The 20,230-nt window shown below is 48.3% G+C and overlaps 1 protein-coding gene across 1 annotated transcript in view; it reads left to right on the top strand.

Moving 5' to 3' along the window:
• The first annotated feature begins 4,687 nt into the window (after positions 1–4,687).
• The window catches only part of FER1L5 (fer-1 like family member 5), a 76,704-nt gene continuing 61,161 nt past the window's right edge, over positions 4,688–20,230 (top strand). Inside the window, 9 exon segments of the mRNA XM_043536275.1 lie at positions 4,688–4,772; positions 6,061–6,116; positions 9,278–9,369; positions 9,966–10,074; positions 12,441–12,525; positions 16,125–16,246; positions 16,672–16,800; positions 17,239–17,301; positions 19,769–19,819. Of these exon segments, the coding sequence (XP_043392210.1) occupies positions 4,688–4,772; positions 6,061–6,116; positions 9,278–9,369; positions 9,966–10,074; positions 12,441–12,525; positions 16,125–16,246; positions 16,672–16,800; positions 17,239–17,301; positions 19,769–19,819 (792 nt within the window).

Consider the following 20,230-nt stretch of genomic DNA (forward strand, 5'->3'; position numbering starts at 1 on the left):
GCCCCCCCGAGCCATGGTGCCCCCCCGAGCCATGGTGCCCATTGCCCAGACACAGCCCCCCCCCCCGAGCCATAGTGCCCCCCCGACCCATGGTGCCCATTGCCCAGACACAGGGCCCCCCCCATGGTGCCCATTGCCCAGACACAGCCCCCCCCGAGCCATGGTGCCCATTGCCCAGACACAGGGCCCCCCCCATGGTGCCCATTGCCCAGACACAGGGCCCTCCCCCGAGCCATACTGCCCCCCAACGAGCCATGGTGCCCACTGCCCAGACACAGCCCCCCCCCCGAGCCATAGTGCCCCCCCGAGCCATGGTGCCCATTGCCCAGACACAGGGCCCTCCCCCGAGCCATACTGCCCCCCAACGAGCCATGGTGCCCACTGCCCAGACACAGCCCCCCCCCCCGAGCCATAGTGCCCCCCCGAGCCATGGTGCCCATTGCCCAGACACAGGGCCCTCCCCCGAGCCATACTGCCCCCCAACGAGCCATGGTGCCCACTGCCCAGACACAGTCCCCCCCCGAGCCATAGTGCCCCCCCGAGCCATGGTGCCCATTGCCCAGACACAGCCCCCCCCGAGCCATAGTGCCCCCCCGAGCCATGGTGCCCACTGCCCAGACACAGGGCCCCCCCATGGTGCCCATTGCCCAGACACAGCCCCCCCCCGAGCCATGGTGCCCACTGCCCAGACACAGCCCCCCCCGAGTCATACTGCCCCCCCGAGCCATGGTGCCCATTGCCCAGACACAGCCCCCCCCGAGCCATAGTGCCCCCCCGAGCCATGGTGCCCACTGCCCAGACACAGGGCCCCCCCATGGTGCCCATTGCCCAGACACAGCCCCCCCCCGAGCCATGGTGCCCACTGCCCAGACACAGCCCCCCCCGAGTCATACTGCCCCCCCGAGCCATGGGGCCCATTGCCCAGACACAGCCCCCCCCGAGCCATAGTGCCCCCCCGAGCCATAGTGCCCCCCCGAGCCATGGTGCCCATTGCCCAGACACAGCCCCCCCCGAGCCATAGTGCCCCCCCAAGCCATAGTGCCCACTGCCCAGACACAGGGCCCCCCCATGGTGCCCATTGCCCAGACACAGCCCCCCCCGAGCCATAGTGCCCCCCCGAGCCACGGTGCCCATTGCCCAGACACAGCCCCCCCCGAGCCATAGTGCCCCCCCGAGCCATGGTGCCCACTGCCCAGACACAGGGCCCCCCCCATGGTGCCCATTGCCCAGACACAGCCCCCCCCCGAGCCATAGTGCCCCCCCGAGCCATGGTGCCCACTGCCCAGACACAGGGCCCCCCCATGGTGCCCATTGCCCAGACACAGCCCCCCCGAGCCATAGTGCCCCCCCGAGCCACGGTGCCCATTGCCCAGACACAGCCCCCCCCCCGAGCCATAGTGCCCCCCCGAGCCATGGTGCCCACTGCCCAGACACAGGGCCCCCCCCATGGTGCCCATTGCCCAGACACAGGGCCCCCCAATGAGCCATGGCACCTACCACAAGACCATAGCTCCCCTACCCCAGCATTTTTCGGGCAATACCACTGGAGGCCCTTTTTGAACCGTGGGTCTAGGCTGCTTGCCCCACCGCCATCATCAGCCTGACGGGGGTCTAGTGTCTGTGCTCATGGTTCTCACCGATTTTTTTAGTGAGCCAGGGACTCAGTTATGGGATTGAAATAACACAGCATCTTCTGGGCATCCTAGGGTATCCGTTTTCCAGTCTGATTGGCGCTAGCGACCAGGAGCGGCTAACGGGGGAGTTTGGGGAGGGAGTTCTCCAGGTGAAGGAGGAGTGATAAGTGCAGGGTCCTGTACTTAGGACGGAAGAATCCCATGCACCGCTACAGACTAGGGACCGAATGGCTAGGCAGCAGTTCTGCGGAAAAGGACCTAGGGGTGACAGTGGACGACAAGCTGGATATGAGTCAGCAGTGTGCCCTTGTTGCCAAAAAGGCCAATGGCATTTTGGGATGTATAAGTAGGGGTATAGCGAGCAGATCGAGGGACGTGATCGTTCCCCTCTATTCGACACTGGTGAGGCCTCATCTGGAGTACTGTGTCCAGTTTTGGGCCCCACACTACAAGAAGGATGTGGATAAATTGGAGAGAGTCCAGCGAAGGGCAACAAAAATGATTAGGGGTCTAGAACACATGACTTATGAGGAGAGGCTGAGGGAACTGGGATTGTTTAGTCTACAGAAGAGAAGAATGAGGGGGGATTTGATAGCTGCTTTCAACTACCTGAAAGGGGGTTCCAAAGAGGATGGCTCTAGACTGTTCTCAATGGTAGCAGATGACAGAACGAGGAGTAATGGTCTCAAGTTGCAGTGGGGGAGGTTTAGATTGGATATTAGGAAAAACTTTTTCACTAAGAGGGTGGTGAAACACTGGAATGGGTTACCTAGGGAGGTGGTAGAATCTCCTTCCTTAGAGGTTTTTAAGGTCAGGCTTGACAAAGCCCTGGCTGGGATGATTTAACTGGGACTTGGTCCTGCTTCGAGCAGGGGGTTGGACTAGATGACCTTCTGAGGTCCCTTCCAACCCTGATATTCTATGATTCTATGATTCTAAGAAGGAGATCTTCAAGAAGGAGATTTTCAGCTACCTGAAAGGGGGTTCCAAAGAGGGGGTTCACTAGGAGGGTGGTGAAACACTGGAATGCGTTACCTAGGGAGGTGGTGGAATCTCCTTCCTTAGATATTTTTAAGGTCAGGCTTGACAAAGCCCTGGCTGGGATGATTTAGTTGGGGATTGGTCCTGCTTTGAGCAGGGGGTTGGACTAGATGACCTCCTGAGGTCCCTTCCAAACCTAATATTCTATGATTCTATGATCTTGGAGTCATTGTGGACAGTTCTCTGAAAACATCCACTCAATGTGCAGCGACAGTCAAAAAAGCAAACAGAATGTTGGGAATCATTAAGAAAGGGATAGATAAGAAGACAGAAAATAACATGTTGCCTCTTTATAAATCCATGCTACGCCCACATCTGGAATACTGTGTGCAGATGTGGTCGCCCCATCTCAGAAAAAATGTATTGGAATGGAAAAGGTTCAGAAAAGGGCAACAAAAATGTTTGGGGGTATAGAACAGCTTCCGTATGAGGAAAGATTAATAAGTCTGGGACTTTTCATCTTGGAAAAGAGGCGACTAAGGGGGGATATGATAGAGGTCTATAAAATCATGATTGGTGTGGAAAAAGTAAATAAGGAAGTGTTATTTACTCCGCATAACACAAGAACTAAGGGTTACCAAATGAGATTAATAGGCAGAAGGCTTATAACAAACAAAAGGAAGTATTTTTTCCACACAACACACAGTCAACCCATGGAACTGTTTGCCAGAGGAGGTTGTGAAGGCCAAGACTATAACAGGGTTCAAAAAAGAATTAGTTACATTCATGGAGGACAGGTCCATCAATGGCTATTAGCCAGGATGAGCAGGGATGGTGTCCCGAGTCTCTGTTTGCCAGAAGCTGGGAATGAGTGACAGAGAATGGATCACGTGATGATTACCTGTTCTGTTCATTCCCTCTGAAGCACCTGGCATTGGCCAGTGTCGGTAGACAGGACACTGAGATAGATGGACCTTTGGTCTGACCAAGTATGGCCATTCTTATGCTTTTAAATACCAGCACATATCTTGTTTCAGCCACATAACTGGCTACCTGAAGCAAGACATGTCCCATGATACGGAGAAACAGTGGAACTTAGATGGTCAGGTTGAAAACCCAGACCTTATGGAAGTCAGTGGCAAAATACCCCTCCACTTCAAGGTGGCAGAATTTCTCCCTCAGGGTTTGCATGGATCCCCAGCAGCCTATAACTCTGCTTAGGAAGTTTCCACAAGCTGCTGAAATAAGCAGTAATAAATAATTAGATCTTCTGTTGACTAATTGCTGTTCTCTAGCTCCAGGAATCTCAAAGCACTTGAACATTAGTTAAGCCTCACACCCTTGGTAACTAGGTACATTTTCAGGGAAGGAAAGGACATTGTCTGAAAATGATTACTTATTATTATATCAAGTCTTCAAAATGTTATAAGTGACTCAAAATACAGAGCAAAGCTTCATTTTAACAAAGAGGGTGCTTATGGTTTATTTGCCCACCAATTAAATGTAGCCAACTCTGGAGAGTAGCTTGGCCATTGTTTAAAAACTCATATCAACACTACAGAACGTCTTAGGTCAGACAGTGAAAAAAGCATTGCATCCAATTGAAACGGCAGGCTGAATGCAGGTACCAGAGTGGGAATTTGTTCAAGATTCCAGAAAGTGTCCAGGTATTACCAATACCCAAAGTGGTCAGCACGTCAGGTTTTATCTCAAAAACCATATCACATGATTAAACAGCTGAACATAGCTGGTCTGTGAATGGAAGCCTCTTTCCTTCCTATTATGGCATCACTTCCTGGATGCGCTATTTGACCCTTTCCTCTATATGATGTCACTCCTTGTTCTGATCTACTTCCTGGAAACGGAAATCGCATTCCATCCAGACAGGACTTCTGAGACAAAACCAGCAAGTGGCATTAGGAGGTAAGCTGTAAACACAGGAGCTATTACTACTAACAGCCCCCCAGCGGGACAAAACCAGGGATGGGGCAGAGTGAAGGGGAAATAAGAAAGGACTGAAGGGCTTGCATCGTTGCAGAATAAAGCCATTTGCCGTGAAGAAGGGAGCAGAAATGCTACACCTCGTCATTCTGTCTGCTAACATCCCAACTGCAAAATTCACCACACCCGACTCACACGTGTCTGCCAGCTTCAGAGGTAACAGCAGTTTGTTTAGCATTTTCCAGGAGATAACTGATCCTCCTCTGCCTTTCTCGGGTGCATTTTGTTTGAGGATCACAAAGTGGTCTCTGGACATTAAGGGCCTCCTCCTCTTCCTGGCTGAGTGGCACAGAGGAAATGAATCTACTAAGTATAGAAGGACAAGACAAGAAGCCCCTCCGTGCATGAACTGTGCAGGTGGGGATTGTAACAAGGCAGGGCTTCTCCCCATCTTGGTAACGACTCCGCCACACCCACGTCTCTTTTCGGCAGGTTTATTCTCCAAACTTAAACAAAATCTCACCCTGGCTACAATTCCCAAGGGATTTCTCCCCTTTCCCTCTCAGACTCTCATGGCCTCCCCTCCCCAGGAAGTCCTGCAGCTCCTGACTCCTGCTTCTGTGCTCTCTTTCAAGAGCACCACCCCCCAGGGCTTTTCTCCCTGGAGGCCCCCTTTTAGAACAGTTCCTCTCAGGCGCTCACTGCCTCCCCTCCCAGGGGACCCTGACAGCCCTCCGGCAGCCTCCGAGTTCTCACTCACCTGGCCTCTCTTTCCCCAGACCCAGGTGTCCTCTTTTAAAGTTGAATCTGGGTCAGCTGATGTGACACAAGTGCACTGGCCCTGCTCTCTCTGAAAGGGCCAATCTCACCCCTGTGACAGGATCCACAGACTTTGGGGTAGTGACGGGCTGGGGAGAGGAGTGTCTCAAGGATTTCCCAAGGGGAGTGCCTTCAGGAGTTAAAGGGGCTCAGAGCAGCATTTTTAAGGGGTCTGCCCAAAGCACAGAGCAGGTCAAAATGAAAACAAGAGAAGAAAGCGTAGATTCATAGACATGAAGGCTGAGATTTCAAAGCCCCCTGGGAGATTTGGATGCCGAGATTTCATTAAAATTAATGGCAACTGGCCATCAATATCCCTTAGAAACTTTTGGAAGTTTAGACTTCTGTATGGCATTTGGCCTTCAGGGCTGTGCTCTAGCTTGTGGTATCCAGGTGGTCAGACTAGATGAGCACAGTGGTCCATTCTGGCCTTGGAATCTCTGAATTTATAATAGCCTGGAGATGGAAAAGACCAATTCACTCATCCAGTCCGTCTCCCTCCCAGTGCAAGATTGTTCCCTGCAAAAGCAGGCTGGGGTCAACACTGGATATCATAAGAAAAAGAGACCTGACCCAGAGAACACAGTAAACATGGGCTGTGTTCCCTCCTCACACACTTTCAGACACCACCACTTCCATGGAGCTGCAAGCTGGGGGAATCCATGGTATGTCTAATTTCTCTTAGATGTCACAAGAAGTACAAGAGTCATACAGAAGGAACAGAATCCTACTTGGAATGAGGTAAGACCCTGTAAGCAGGTGGTGTTCCCACTCTGCTCCTAACACAGCATGTGCATGCGAGCGCACACATATACACTGCTCTGAATTTACCATCTCCCTGGGGTTTGCATGTATTATGGTTTTTATAACAAAACAGAAAACTCAGCCCAAGCTTTCTCCCATCTGGTTGTCAGGGGAGTCAGCAGAAATTATTCCTAGCACCTGCCACCAGCCCTACGGCTCTCTACAGGGTCCTAGAACATGACCTTATCATATAGGTCCCTGAAACCTTTGCAATCCATGACTGAACCATATATGAATATGTACTACAAGTACAGGATGGTCAAAGAAAAGCTTGGAATAGGTGGGACCTACCAGGGTACAATCCAGACCAATGAGCAGCTGTGTCACCCCTGTCCTGTAACTTGGGATGCCTCTGCAGTGCCTTGCTGCTGTAGCCTCCAACGTGGACTGCTCTCACACAGCCACCAGCATGCAAGTCACTCCCAGATTGTGTGTACTGCAGCCTGCCAGCCACACTTGGGTTATACTCTTGTCTTTTACCAGCCGTGGTTATACTGCAGGGTGACTCCAGCACACCCCCAGTCCTGGATTTTCCCCCAGAAATGTATGTCTTGTACTGCCCAGCCCTCTCCTGGACAGTCCAAATCTATTAAGTCCATTATTCCTTCAAGGGAATAATATACACACAACTCCCCACCCTCAATGGAGTTATCTAGGCACTTTAAACACACTATATTAGATAAAACAATAGAACAAGTGTATTAACTACAAAGGGTGAGATTTTAAGAGAGTACAAGCAATGAGGCATAAAAGTCAGAAAGGCTTACAAGAAAAATACAGATAAAACACTTTCTAGTGTCTAATGTAACAAACTATATTGGTTCCAAAGCAAAGTTTCTCACCACATGCTTCCAGCAGCATTACTGACCAAACTCTTCATGTCAGTTCCCCTCCCCCAGGGTCCAGTGGCTGCTTCTTTTGTTTTCTCAGGTGCAGAGAATGAGATAGGTAGGGAGAGAGAGGGGGGTGACTTGGGGTGTTTGCCCCCTCCTTTTTATAGTTTTTAGTCCCTCTTTGAAAAGCATTTCCAGCTAAAAACCAGGAGACAGGCAGTCTGCAGGAAGAAGGAGACTTCATGCTGTTTCTTTGCTAAGATGCAGATCTCTTTGTCCCTGCCCCCCTTTCTTGCCAAAGACCAGCCACTTGGTAGGTAAAGGCCCATTAGCTTTGCTGATACCTGGCTGGCCTGTCAGCTTGCCCTTTTGTCTTTGGTTTAACCACTCTCCAGATTTATCTGGGAAACATACTGCAATCATGATTTCAGCTTATGTTCATAACTTTACATATAATGTTACTATATGCACTTTACCATGATGATACTGACCAGCAAATTATGAGTTTTCAGGTGATACCTCCAAGCATGCCTTGTACAAGGATTATTACACTAGTGTGTAGGGTGTGAATACATGGGTGCAGCCCCCTCAGGCCTCTGTTTCAGCCTGGCAGACTCCATGCTGCTAGCACATTTGTCAAGTTTAGGCTCAAAATTAGACAAGGGTTTTTAACCATCAGAGGAGTGAAGTTCTGGAACAGCCTCCCAAGGGGAGCAGTGGGGGGGCAAAAACCTAAATGGCTTCAAGACTGAGCTTGAGAAGTTTATGGAGGGGATGGTATGATGGGACAGCCCACAATGGCATGTAGCCGATCTGTGACTGCTAGCAGCAAATATCTCCCATGGCCAGTGATGGGACACTAGATGGGGAGGGCTCTGAGCTACTACAGAGAATTATTTCCCGGGTATCTGCCTGGAGGGCCTAGCCCACATGCTCAGGATCTAACTTATCGCCATATTTGGGATCGGGAAGGAATTGTCCCTGGTCAGATTGGCAGAGACCCGGGGCGCGGTGGGGGTGGTCGCCTTCCTTGCAGCATGGGGCACGGGTCACTTGCTGCTTTGAACTAGAGTAAATGATGAATACTCTGTAGCTTGGGGTTTTTAAACTATGATTTGAGGACTTCAGTAACTCAGCCAGAGGTTAGGGGTTTGTTCCAGGAGCAGGTAGGTGAGGTTCTGTGTCCTGTAATGTGCAGGAGAATCATAGAATATCAAGGTTGGAAGGGACCTCAGGAGGTCATCTAGTCCAACCCCCTGCTCAAAGCAGGACCAATCCCCAATTTTTGCCCCAGATCCCAAATGGCCCCCTCAAGGATTGAGCAGGGGGTTGAACTAGATGACCTCCTGAGGTCCCTTCCAACCCTGATAGTCTATGATTCTATGAACTCACAACCCTGGGTTTAGCAGGCCAATGCTCAAACCACTGAGCTATCCCTCCCCCCCCAGGAGGTCAGAACAGATCATCACAATGGTCCCTTCTGGCCTTAAAGTCTATGAGTCCAAGTCCTCCAGGCCACTGTGCATCTGCACTGCAAAAAAAAAAAAAAAAAAAATCCCACCGCAGTGAGTCACGGAGCCTGAGTCTACACATGCAGGCTCACAGGGCTCGGGCTACAGGGCTACATATAGTAGTGTAGACATTGACACTCAGGCTCTGAGACCCGCCCCTTCACTGGGTTTCAGAGCCCGTGCTCCAGCCAGAGTGGGGACATGTCCCTGGCTATTTTTAGCCCTGTAGCCTGAGCCCGGTGAGCCTGGGTCTATAGACTCACTGCTGCTGGTGTTTCTTTGCAGTGTAGACATACCCAGAGTAGCAGACGACTGAGCAACATGGGTTAGTAAGAGAAGAGGTAAAAATTGAGCCCACAGGGAACCAGTGACCCAGAGAGAGCAGATATGCAACAGACGCCAATCAACAGCCCCCAAGGGGCTGGTTTTCTAGCTGTTTTTCATCACGCAATTGCAAGGGGCAGCACAACTGATTTGGAGGCCCTCTCACAACGCCTGGGGTTTTCCTGGCCGCCAGCCCCGACTTCCCTCTTCAGACTCATGAGTATCTCCCATTGGTTGCAATGCCGTGGGCGCTATATATGTTTAACCTGAGCAACAATTCTAGACCTGCTCATCTTTGTCTCCTTGCCCCTCTCCGGGGATCGATTCAGATGTCACTCCAGTATAAATCGGGAGTAACTCCAGTGTCAGTGAAATCAGGATCAGACCCACAGTGTACAGTGAAGTGTATATTGTACTGCTTCCCCTGCAGACGCTGGTGTGGTTCCTGGGTGATCGGCCCCTGGACAGCGCTTCCTTTGTGGACGTACAACTCCGGGAGTGGGGTCACTTGGCTACAAAAAGGTGAATTGCGAACAGCAAGTAAAGACGGAGCCTCTTGGGCTCTTTGGGGGAGGGCCCTTCTTGATCCTTTTGCAGCCTTTCGTATCCACACGCACACAGTCCCACACATAATACAGTATTTGCCTTCCAGCCAAGGAGACCAGATGAGGTTCTCTTGTTGCTCCTTCTTCTAAAGCTTGGTCTCAACTAGGAATATGGTCACATGTAGCTTGGATTTAACACATGCCAGCTACCCCTGACCTAAGCTTTGCTGCCTTTCCTGGGCAAGACAAAGACTAAATGGTCATTTCCAAGCAGTAACAATTCTGCTCTACCCCCAAATACCCCCCTCAAAATCAGAATGTACCAGCCCCTGCCCCTGCCCAGGACCCTCTCTCTGCAAAGAGGGGAGTCTGGCACTGAGGAATCTAACCAAGTCTTTTGTATGGCATTAATTGCTGGGCCACAGGGCTCCTCCATCCTTTCAAAGCAAAGCACTGGCTGCCTTTCTCACATCTTGTGACCCTCACTGAGTCTATCAAGGTGAGACTCCCTTCCTGGCATTGGGGCCGGGGGAATGTTAGTGCTACTGACAAGCAGGTGTTTCTATCCTCCAGCGATCTGGGCTCCGCTACTGTATTTCTAACATCTCTTGCTGCAAAACCAAGCAGCGTACTCACCCTGAAGGACCTGCCCCTCCTGGATAGTGGCCACCAGCCGACAGGCGTAAGTAAGAAGGATTTAGAGAAGGGGCATCCTGTTGTCTTAATTTAGATGCAATAAATGAGCCAAAGGTGCTAACGTAAACCGGTCATTATCCAAAGTCAAACAGTGTCCAAAAACGTCCGGGGTTTGGTGTGCAGAGACCTTGGCCTGCTTTGTACCATGGCAAGCCCACAAGGAAACAACATTTTAGCCTTTTACTAAAGGTACAGAAAAGAAGGGGGAACAGTGAAAGCCTTTGAAATGCAAAACATTAAGTAAGGTGTTCCTTTGAACTACATCCCTTGTTCCCCTGTCCCGTTCGCTGGAGAGAGTTTTCAGAAGGGAAACCTCCCGCTTCCCCGGTGTTTGACAGTCTGTTAGATAGCATCGAAGATGGTAATAACTGTCCTTGGGTGGAAAAGAAGTTAGCTGAGCTGTCTGGAGTTGCGGTTAGCCCGATCCCATTTCATCCCAGGTTGGGATTTACCTGGAGCCGGCGGAGTGGTGATGTCATCTGGGTCCCTCTCTCTGGCCCAGTCTGGTTAAGACATCGCTTGGCATCATGATGGTGGCGTCCCAGGGTCCCAGGAGATGGGCGGGGTGGCAGCCATAACAATAAGCTCACTCCAGTAGCCAATTTTTCTCCCCAAAGTCTCTTTTTTTAAGGACCCTGTGAGACGGGGCGTCAGTGTAACAGTGCCCCCTCTGGCCAAGCATGGCACAGCCTCTGGGCTCACAGCCTAGTGGGACTGACAGTCTATTCCCGGTGACTGGGGGCTACCTTTTCTCCACGCCCAATTCCATCAGGGGGTGAGTAGGGGAACCCAGGCCTGACCAGTCCACCTCGGGCCCTTAAGCTAGATCAGCAGAATCAGGATTCTTCAACTTTGACAATGCCCTGAGCTCCTTCCTCCCCTCCCCTGGATCTCTGAGCTGTTGTCTCTGGGTGGGTCTTTGGTAGCTTGCTGGCAGGAGCTCCCTTCTGCAGCCTGCTCGCTCCTCTGGTAGCCACCCTGCTCCCCTGCTTCCCAGCTGCTGAGAGACTGCCAATCAGCAGTGGCCGGCAGTGCCTATATTAACCCTTTGGTTGCTGGGCTAGCATGGGGTACATACACCCCATGACAGACCCACAAAGGGATGGGTGGGCAGAATAACCCATCCCTCTTGTTACCAGGCATGATCTTAAAACAGTCCTTGAGTTATATCAGGAGGCCTCTTTGTTGGGACTAATTCCGTCTGTCTGTCTCCCTTTCCTACTTTTGCCCAGCGATGTTTGTTCTTATAAGTAATTGTGATCTTATAAACTCACTCTCGCTTTTTACAGTTGAATTCGAAATTAGGGTAAATTTGTAGGGTTAATTATCACAATAGTGTAGCCTATTTTTATTTAACGTGAATTTAGCGATGTTGTTTTGCACCACTGTGAGTTCGGCTCTGGTGGCTACACTCTCAAGTTCAATAGAAACAACGAGGAGTCCTTGTGGCACCTTAGAGACTAACCAATTTATTTGGGCATAAGGTTTCGTGGGCTAGAACCCACGTCATCAGATGCACGGAGTGGAAAATACAGGAGCAGACTGACAGAGCCAGAAGGGTACTGAGAAGTCACCTACTACAGGGCAGGCCCAACAAAGAAAGTAACAGAACGCCACTAGCCGTCACCTACAGCCCCCAACTAAAACCTCTCCAGCGCATCATCAAAGATCTACAACCTATCCTGAAGGACGATCCCTCACTCTCACAGACCTTGCGGGACAGGCCAGTCCTCGCTTGCAGACAGCCCCCCAACCTGAAGCAAATACTCACCAGCAACCACACACCACACAACAGAAACACCAACCCAGGAACCAAACCCTGCAAAAAACCCCAGTGCCAGCTCTGTCCACGTATCTATTCAAGGGACACCATCATAGGACCTAACCACATCAGCCACACCATCAAGGGCTTGTTCACCTGCACATCTACCAATGTGATATATGCCATCATGTGCCAGCAATGCCCCTCTGCCATGTACATTGGCCAAACCGGACAGTCTCTACGCAAAAGAATAAATGGACACAAATCTGACATCAGGAATCATAACATTCAAAAACCAGTAGGAGAACACTTCAATCTCTCTGGTCACTCAGTAATAGACCTAAAAGTGGCAATTCTTCAACAAAAAAAACTTCAAAAACAGACTCCAACATGAAAAGAAAAGGAGTACTTGTGGCACCTTAGAGGCTAACAAGAAGTGAGCTGTAGCTCACGAAAGCTTATGCTCAAATAAATGGGTTAGTCTCTGAGGTGCCACAAGTCCTCCTGTTCTTTTTGTGGATACAGACTAACACGGCTGCTACTCTCAAACCCATAGAGGTGCTTTAATTCTATTTGTTGCTGAATTTCAGTGTACCATCAATTTAAGTGCCTCCTACACCCCTCCAGGACTCAAGGCAATAGGGGAGTCAGGAAAACAAAAAGCCAGTGGTGAAGGTAAGTGAGCATCTGTTGGCGGGTCAGTCCTGTGCTGTAAATGTAGTTTATCCTGTTTATATTTTCCAAACCAACTTGGCCTTGGTTTCTTGTGAGGGGAGTTTTCTTGAGTTTGGGGGAAAAGCATGGGGGGGAGGGGAAAAGTACCCCCAACCTGACTTCATCTCACACATCCCCACCCCATGATGAGTACGTAACCGTTCCTACCAGTTCCCGAGACCGTTATGATGCCCATTTCCTCCCTGTGCCCTGAGGAATCATCTCCTAAGAGAAGTGGTAGAGGCGCCATCACTTAGGTCATGTAAAACTGAACTGGACAACGCCCTGGAGAATGGGGCACGTGGGACAGCACCACCTGGCTCAGGAGAGGATGGGCAAGATGATCTGATAGGTCCTTTGCCAACTGTAATCTCTGTGGGCTGGGCCACACTGTGACTTTGGGAGTCACGGTCTAGTCCCTACTTCCCCCTTGCTCCCATGGGGAAGTGAAGTAGCCCCCTTTTGGCTAACATAGCTTGCTTCCCTCTCTGCACCAACACTTGGACATGGCTGACACAGTGGCCAGGAATTCAATTTGAGTGATACCTGTTAAATGTCTCATGCTGCCAGTACCAGAACATCCCTGGAATTTCTCAATATTATAGACGGCAGTTTCCTAAATCTAAAAGTGCTGCATCCGACATGGAGGAAATCTATATTAGACCTCATCTTAACAGATGAAGAGGAACTTATTACAGGACTAAAAATTAATGGTAGCTTTGGTAGAGAGGATCATGATTTGATCATCTATATAATGTGCAAACAGAATAAATTCCTGACAAGTGAAATAGATAGATACATAGATAGATAGATAGATAGGTGGGGTGGATGGGGATAGATAGATAGATAGATAGACTTGGTGCTTTAAAAGAGCCAAATTCACAAAACTGAAAACAATTATGATCCAAATAATCTGGGAGGAAGAATTTAATTAGGAAAATATGAAAGATCATTGGAAATTGTTTAAGAACACTGTAACAGATGTCCCAAAAGCCACAATCCCACAACCAGGAAAGAAAGCCATACCAGTTTAAAAAAACCAACCTGATTTAGCAGGGAAGTGAAGGCGGATATGAAAAATAAAAAAATATACATAACAAATGGAAGACATGGGAAGTTGATAGTCATGAATATAAATCAGAAGCTATTAATTGTAGAAAATTGTAAAGGGAAGCAAAGGGAAAGAAGGAGAAATCTATGGGCAGAAGAGTTAAGGACAATAAAAAGGAGATTTTTAAGAATATTAGGAACAAAAAGAATCCTGACAATGGTATTGGTGCATTATTCAGTGGAAATGGTACAATTATAAGTAATAAAGCAGAAAAGGCAGAAGTGTTCAATAAATATTTCTGGTGTGAATTAGGGACAAATAAAAACATATTTGGGATGTAATTTCTTCATATGGTGATGATAATACTCTTTCCATTCTATAGTATGCCATGAGGATGTTAAACAGAAGTGACTAAATTAGAAATTTTTAAATCAGCAACTCCGGATAACTTGCATCCAAGAGTTTTTAAAGAGCTGTCTTAGGAGCTCACTGGACTGTTAATGTTGATTTGTCAATGAGTCTTGCAATACTGGGGAAGTTCCAGAAGTCTGGAGAAAGGCTAATATTGTGCCAATTTTTAAAAACAGCGAATGGGATGACCTGGGTAATTATGGACCTGTCAGTATGACATCGATCCTAGGCAAGGTAATAGAGCAGCTGATATGGGACTCAATTAATAAAGAATTCAAGGAGGGTAATATAATTAGTGCCAATCAACATGGGTTTATGGAAAATAGATCCTGTCAAACTAACTTTATGATGAGAATGATATAAAATTAACATGGTACACGTTAAATGGATATAAAGCTTGCTAACTGATAGGTCTCAAGATATAATTGTACAAAAGGAATCATCATCAAGCAAGTGTGTTTCTAGTGGGGTTCTGCAGGGATCTGTTCTTGGCCCTACGTTATTTAACATTTTTATCAATGATCTGGGAGAAAACATAAAATCATCCCTGATAAAGTTAACAGATGGCACAGGAGTTGGGGGAGTGATAACTAATGAAGAGGACTGGTCACTGATACAGAGTGATCTGGATACACTTGGTAAACTGGGCACAAGCAAACAATATGTGTTTTAATATGGCTAAATATAAAACAAAAAATATAGGCCATACTTTCAGCACGGGGGGGACTCTATCCTGGGAAACAGTGACTAAAAATAACTGGGGGGCTATGCATAAGGTCCCTGGAAAATGTTGTGGCCAAAATGGCTAATGTGATCATCGGACGCGTAACAAGTAGAATCTTGAGAGGGAGTCAAGAGCTTATTTTATCTCTGTATTTGGCACTGGTGCGACCACTGCTGGAACACTTTGTCCAGTTCTGGTGTCCCCAATTCGGGAAAGAAGTTGATAAATTAGAGAGGATTCATAGAAGAGCCATAAGAATGATCAAAGGATTAGAAAAACTGCCTTATAGTGATAGACGCAAGGAGCTCAATCTATTTCGTTTAACAAAAAGAAGGTTAAGAGGTGACATATCATAGACTATCAGGGTCGGAAGGGACCTCAGGAGGTATCTAGTCCCACCCCCTGCTCACAGCAGGACCAATCCCCAATTTTTGCCCCAGATCCCTCAAGGGTTGAGCTCACGACCCTGGGTGTAGCAGGCCAATGCTCAAACCACTGAGCTATCACAGTCTGTCGGTATCTACATGGGGAACAAATATTTTATAATGGGCTCTTCAGTCTAGTGGAGAAAGGCATAACACAGTCCAATGGCTAGGAGCTGGAGCTAGACAAATTCAGACTGGAAATAAGACATACATTTTTAACAGCAATAGTAATTAAATTCACCATTGGAAAAACTACCAAAGGTCATGGTGGATTTTCCATCACTGGCAATTTTCAAATGAAGACTGGGTGGTTTTCTAACAGATCTGCGCTAGGGATTATTGTGGGGCAGGTCTCTGGCCTGTGTTATACAGGAGGGCAGATGAGATGATCACAGTGGTCCCTTCTGGCCTTGGAACCGACGAATTGTGAGGGGCAGTGACCAGACTCATTCAGTCTTCTCCCCGCCTAGCCCACATGCAGCCCCTGACCCCTGGCACAGCCTCCAGCAACATGGGGAGCCTGCTCAGGGATTTACGGGATCTCCTTTTACCCCTTACCCATCTGTGCAGGTGTGCAGCAGGGCTCACAACTGATCCCTGTGAAGATCAGAGCTCACCCCCGCATTGGCACAATGTGACACGTGTGTATTCAGGAGATCATGCACACTGCATGTAATGGGGCATTTATAATGGGACATGCTTTTAGCCTCCTCACGTCCAGTTGTCTGTGTCACAGATTCTCACTTAACTGCTTTGACCCTGAACACTTTGCAATCACAGGCACAATGTGTCAAACAAGTGGAATTAAAGCTCCTATGTCTGACACCTTCCTTGACAAAACTGCCAAAGAAGGAGCAGAGAATGTTTCTTCTGACTTGGTCTGTGGGAAAGGAGGATTCTTCCAGTCATCCACCCCAGACCAATCCATTCTCTTTCTGACCATCCCCAGGGGCACAGGGCGGGGTCACCACAGCCATCCGGAGTATTACAGGAAAGGATCATCAGAGGGAAGGAATCAGCAGCCGAATAAATCCCAGAAGAGAACTCGCAGACAAAAAACAGGACTTCCAGGTATTGCGAACCATGCCAAGATGAGATCTGTCAAAGAGAGATTCCCCCCCCGATATAGCCCAGGCCCAACAGTAAAGGTGGTCAGTACATGGGTCTCAATGGCCAAGTCAGTCCTTTCCCCACAGCGATAGACCTAGTGCACCAGGATTAGTTCCCTCTCCATCGTAGGATACGAGGATCCCAGCTCTATGTTCCTTCATCCATGGGCTTCATCCTGCTACCTTGGATGGAGCGGATGCCTTGGGAAATAACAGAAATGGATATTATTATTCTGGGGTTGCTTTGTCATTGGCACGTCCCGCCTCCAATGGTGCCTCAGGTCAGCGTGGCATTGGGACCAGTTCCAGCAGCGGAGCCCAGCTGGGCTAAGAGAACATCCCTGCCCTGGGACCCTTTAAATCATACCACTGTATTTCTCACTGCAGGTGCGTGTGAGGATCATTGAAGGCCGTCAACTCCAGGGAAACAACATCAAGCCCGTGGTGAAGGTCTTCATTGGAGACCACGTGTACAGAACGAGAATCAAAATGGGGAACAACCCCTATTTTAATGAGGTGGGTGAGCATCCTGTGGTTCCACGCCTGCTTTTGGGGACTTACCAAACCTATGCTGGAGAGGGCTCTCTAGTCTGTGAGCCAATCCCAAAGTCAATGTAGGATGGTCCCAGGGCACCAGTTATTGAGGGAGTTGGAGGCGTGATTGAGGAGGGATGTGGACGTTCCTGTGAGTTACAGTCTTCCTTCCCAGGGCAGTGTCTGGACTGCACTCCTTGGTGGTGCATGTAGGGTGCCAACCCTCCAGGATTGTCCAGGAGTCTCCAGGAATTAAAGGTTAATCTTTCATTAAAGATTATGTCCCATGATGGAACCTCCAGGAATATGTCCAGCCAAACCTGGCAACCCCTCGCTGCATGGGAGTGGGACCCTGAGCTCCCCAGAGAGCGCAGGCAGGTTTGGGACTGCACTAAATTTACCTCTCCTCATTTTCCTCAGATATTTTTCCGGAACTTCCATGAGACGCCTACTCAGGTCTTTGACGAGACCATAAACATACAGGTACAATAGTGAGACCAGAACCCCTCTACCTCTGGAGCTGGCTTCCTGCATCTCACAGCTCACTGGCAGGACCCTCCCTGCTACTCCAGGTATAGGCCAGATGAAGGGCAGGACACACCTCGCATCACGTCTCTTCTACCTGGTTGACCCGAGTCCCCACTTTTGCTCTCCTGGCGCTGGAGAACCTTGAAGCGCCCTGCCCTCTAAGTCTTTTCTTCTAACAGTTGGATGTTGAGTCTGTTTGCTGATGCACCAATCTTGATGTCATTCAGCGTTAATGGGCCATTACTGTGCATTCCCTGAGCATGCTCAGTGGTGTCTTCTGACTGCATAAGAATTAATCATGGTCCATACATGGCTATCATGGGACACTGTAACCTGAGTCTTGGTACAAGGGTGGAGTAGGTCAAAGCAATTATAGATTAACAAGTTTCAGAGTGGTAGCCGTGCTAGTTTGTATCAGCAAAAACAATGAGGAATCCTTGTGGCACCTGAGAGACTAACAAATTCATTTGGGCATAAGCTTTGGTGGGCTAGAACCCACTTCATCAGATGCATGGAGTGGAAAATACAGTAGCAGGTATATTTATACATAGTACATGAAAAGATGGGAGTTGCCTTACCAAGTGGGGGGTCAGTCCTAACGAGACAATTCAATTAACAGTAGAATACCAAGTGAGGAAAAATCACTTTTGTAGTGGTAATGAGGGTGGCCCATTTCAAACAGTTGACAAGAAGGTATGAGTATCAGCAGAGGGAAATTAGTTTTTGTAATGACCCAGCCACTCCCAGTCTTTATTCAGGCCTAATTTGATGGTGTCCAGTTTATAAATTGAAAAGGAGGACTTGTGGCACCTTAGAGACTAACAAATTTATTTGAGCATAAGCTTTCGTGAGCTACAGCTCACTTCATCGGATGCATTCAGTGGAAAATACAGTGGGGAGATTTATATACATAGAGAACATGAAACAATGGGTGTTACCATACACACTGTAACGAGAGTGATCACTTAAGGTCAGATATTACCAGCACTCTAAGGTGCCACAAGTACTCCTTTTCTTTTTGCGAATACAGACTAACACGGCTGCTACTCTGAAACCAGTTTACAAATTAATTCCAGTTCTGCAGTTTCTCATTGGAGACTGTTTCTGAAGTTTTTTTTGTTGAAGAATTGCCACTTTTAAGTCTGTTATTGAGTGACCAGGGAGATTAAAGTGTTCTAATCTGAACATTATAATTCCAGGATGTCAGGACAAATCTAACATCAGGAATTATAACATTCAAAAACCAGTAGGAGAACACTTCAATCTCCCTGGTCACTCAAAAAATTTTTAGTTCTTCCCCTATTTTCAGTTAATGGTGTCAAAGCAATATTTTCAGTGCTGTGCTTAGGAAAATAGAGCAGCTCAAAATCTCTCGTTCCAGTATGGCCACTAGTGAGACCAATACTAGAATACTGTGTCCAGCTTTGTGCCTGCATTTTAAAATAGATGTTGATAAATTGGAGAAGGTTCAGAGAAGAGCCATGAGAATGTTTAAGGAGTAGAAAACATGCCTTATAGTGAGAGACTCAAGGATAGAGTGACCAGATAGCAACTGTGAAAAAACGAGACAGGGAGTGGGGGGGGTAATAGGCACCTATATAAGAAAAAGTCCCAAAAAACAGGACTGTCCCTATAAAAACGGGCCATCTGGTCACCCTACTCAAGGACCTTAATCTATTTAGCTTATCGAAAGGGTAGGTTAAGGGGCGTGTGACATATCTGGTGACTTGATCACAGTATATATATTCCTGCATGAGGAAATGAAATTCGAGAATAGAGAGCTCTTCAGTGTAGCAGCCAAAGGTATAACAAAATCCAATAAATGAAAGTTGAAGCCAGGCAAATACAGGAGCAAATTTTTACCCCTGACTGTAATTAACCATTGGAACAACTTATCAAAGGTCATGGTGGATTCTCCATCACTAACAATTTTTAAATCGAGATTGGATATTTTTCTAAAACATCTGCTCTAGTTCATCCACAGCTATTGGACTCAAAGAAGGAATTAATGCAGGGAAGTCTGATGGCCTCTGTTATGCAGGACCAAATGATCACAATGGTTCCTTCTGGCCTTTAGATTTATGAATCTATGGACTTTATATTCACAGAGCCTAGTTGCCATTTAGAGCTTTCAAGACTTGAAGTCCAATTCTTCTCTGCTTTGCACTTTATGCAGTCATTTCTCCTATGCAAGCTGCGTGGAGAATTCTGATTTTGTAGAATTTTACGCAGGTGTAAGTGATGAGACAGGGTGCAAAGCATGGAAGAATCAGGCCTACAGACCCTTCATGTCAGTGCCTCAGAGCTGGGAATTGTGGGTAATAGATCCATCATGCTGTCCCTCAGGTGGGTGGGGGTGAAGAAGGGGGCTTCACCTCCTAGCACAAGAATGGTGAACCGAAGTCTTGGGTTTGTTTGCTAGGTGCTGAACTCAAGGGCAGCGCGAGCGGATTCCATCATTGGAGTGTTCAAGGTGAGTGACAGCTGACGTAATAATCTTGGCAGAGCCCGCTGACTGGACCATGCCAGCAGATATTTCCCTGGTGATATTTCCCTGGTGATGTTGCATGCATGGGTGTGGCAACCAGCGTACAGGCAATGCTCACTCCCAAGTAGAGCTGGTTGAGAATTTCCTGGAAGGGAGGGAGCAAGGGAGAGAGAGAGACCAGCCCATCCCAGAATAGCCAATAGCCAGGTGGTTAGGGTACTTACCTAGGGTATGGGAGACCCACCTTCATGTCCTTCCTCTGAATCAGAGCAGGGACCTGAGCTCCTTCCTCCTCCATCACAGCTGAGTGCCCTAACCAGTGGGCTGTTCTAGTGATGCGCACTCATGCTCTGGTTTTGGTGAAAGGTTTCAAAGGGCTCTGCTTGTCCCAGTGCA

The sequence above is a fragment of the Chelonia mydas genome, chromosome 26 (assembly GCF_015237465.2).
Source record: "Chelonia mydas isolate rCheMyd1 chromosome 26, rCheMyd1.pri.v2, whole genome shotgun sequence".
Classification (NCBI taxonomy): Eukaryota; Metazoa; Chordata; order Testudines; family Cheloniidae; genus Chelonia; species Chelonia mydas.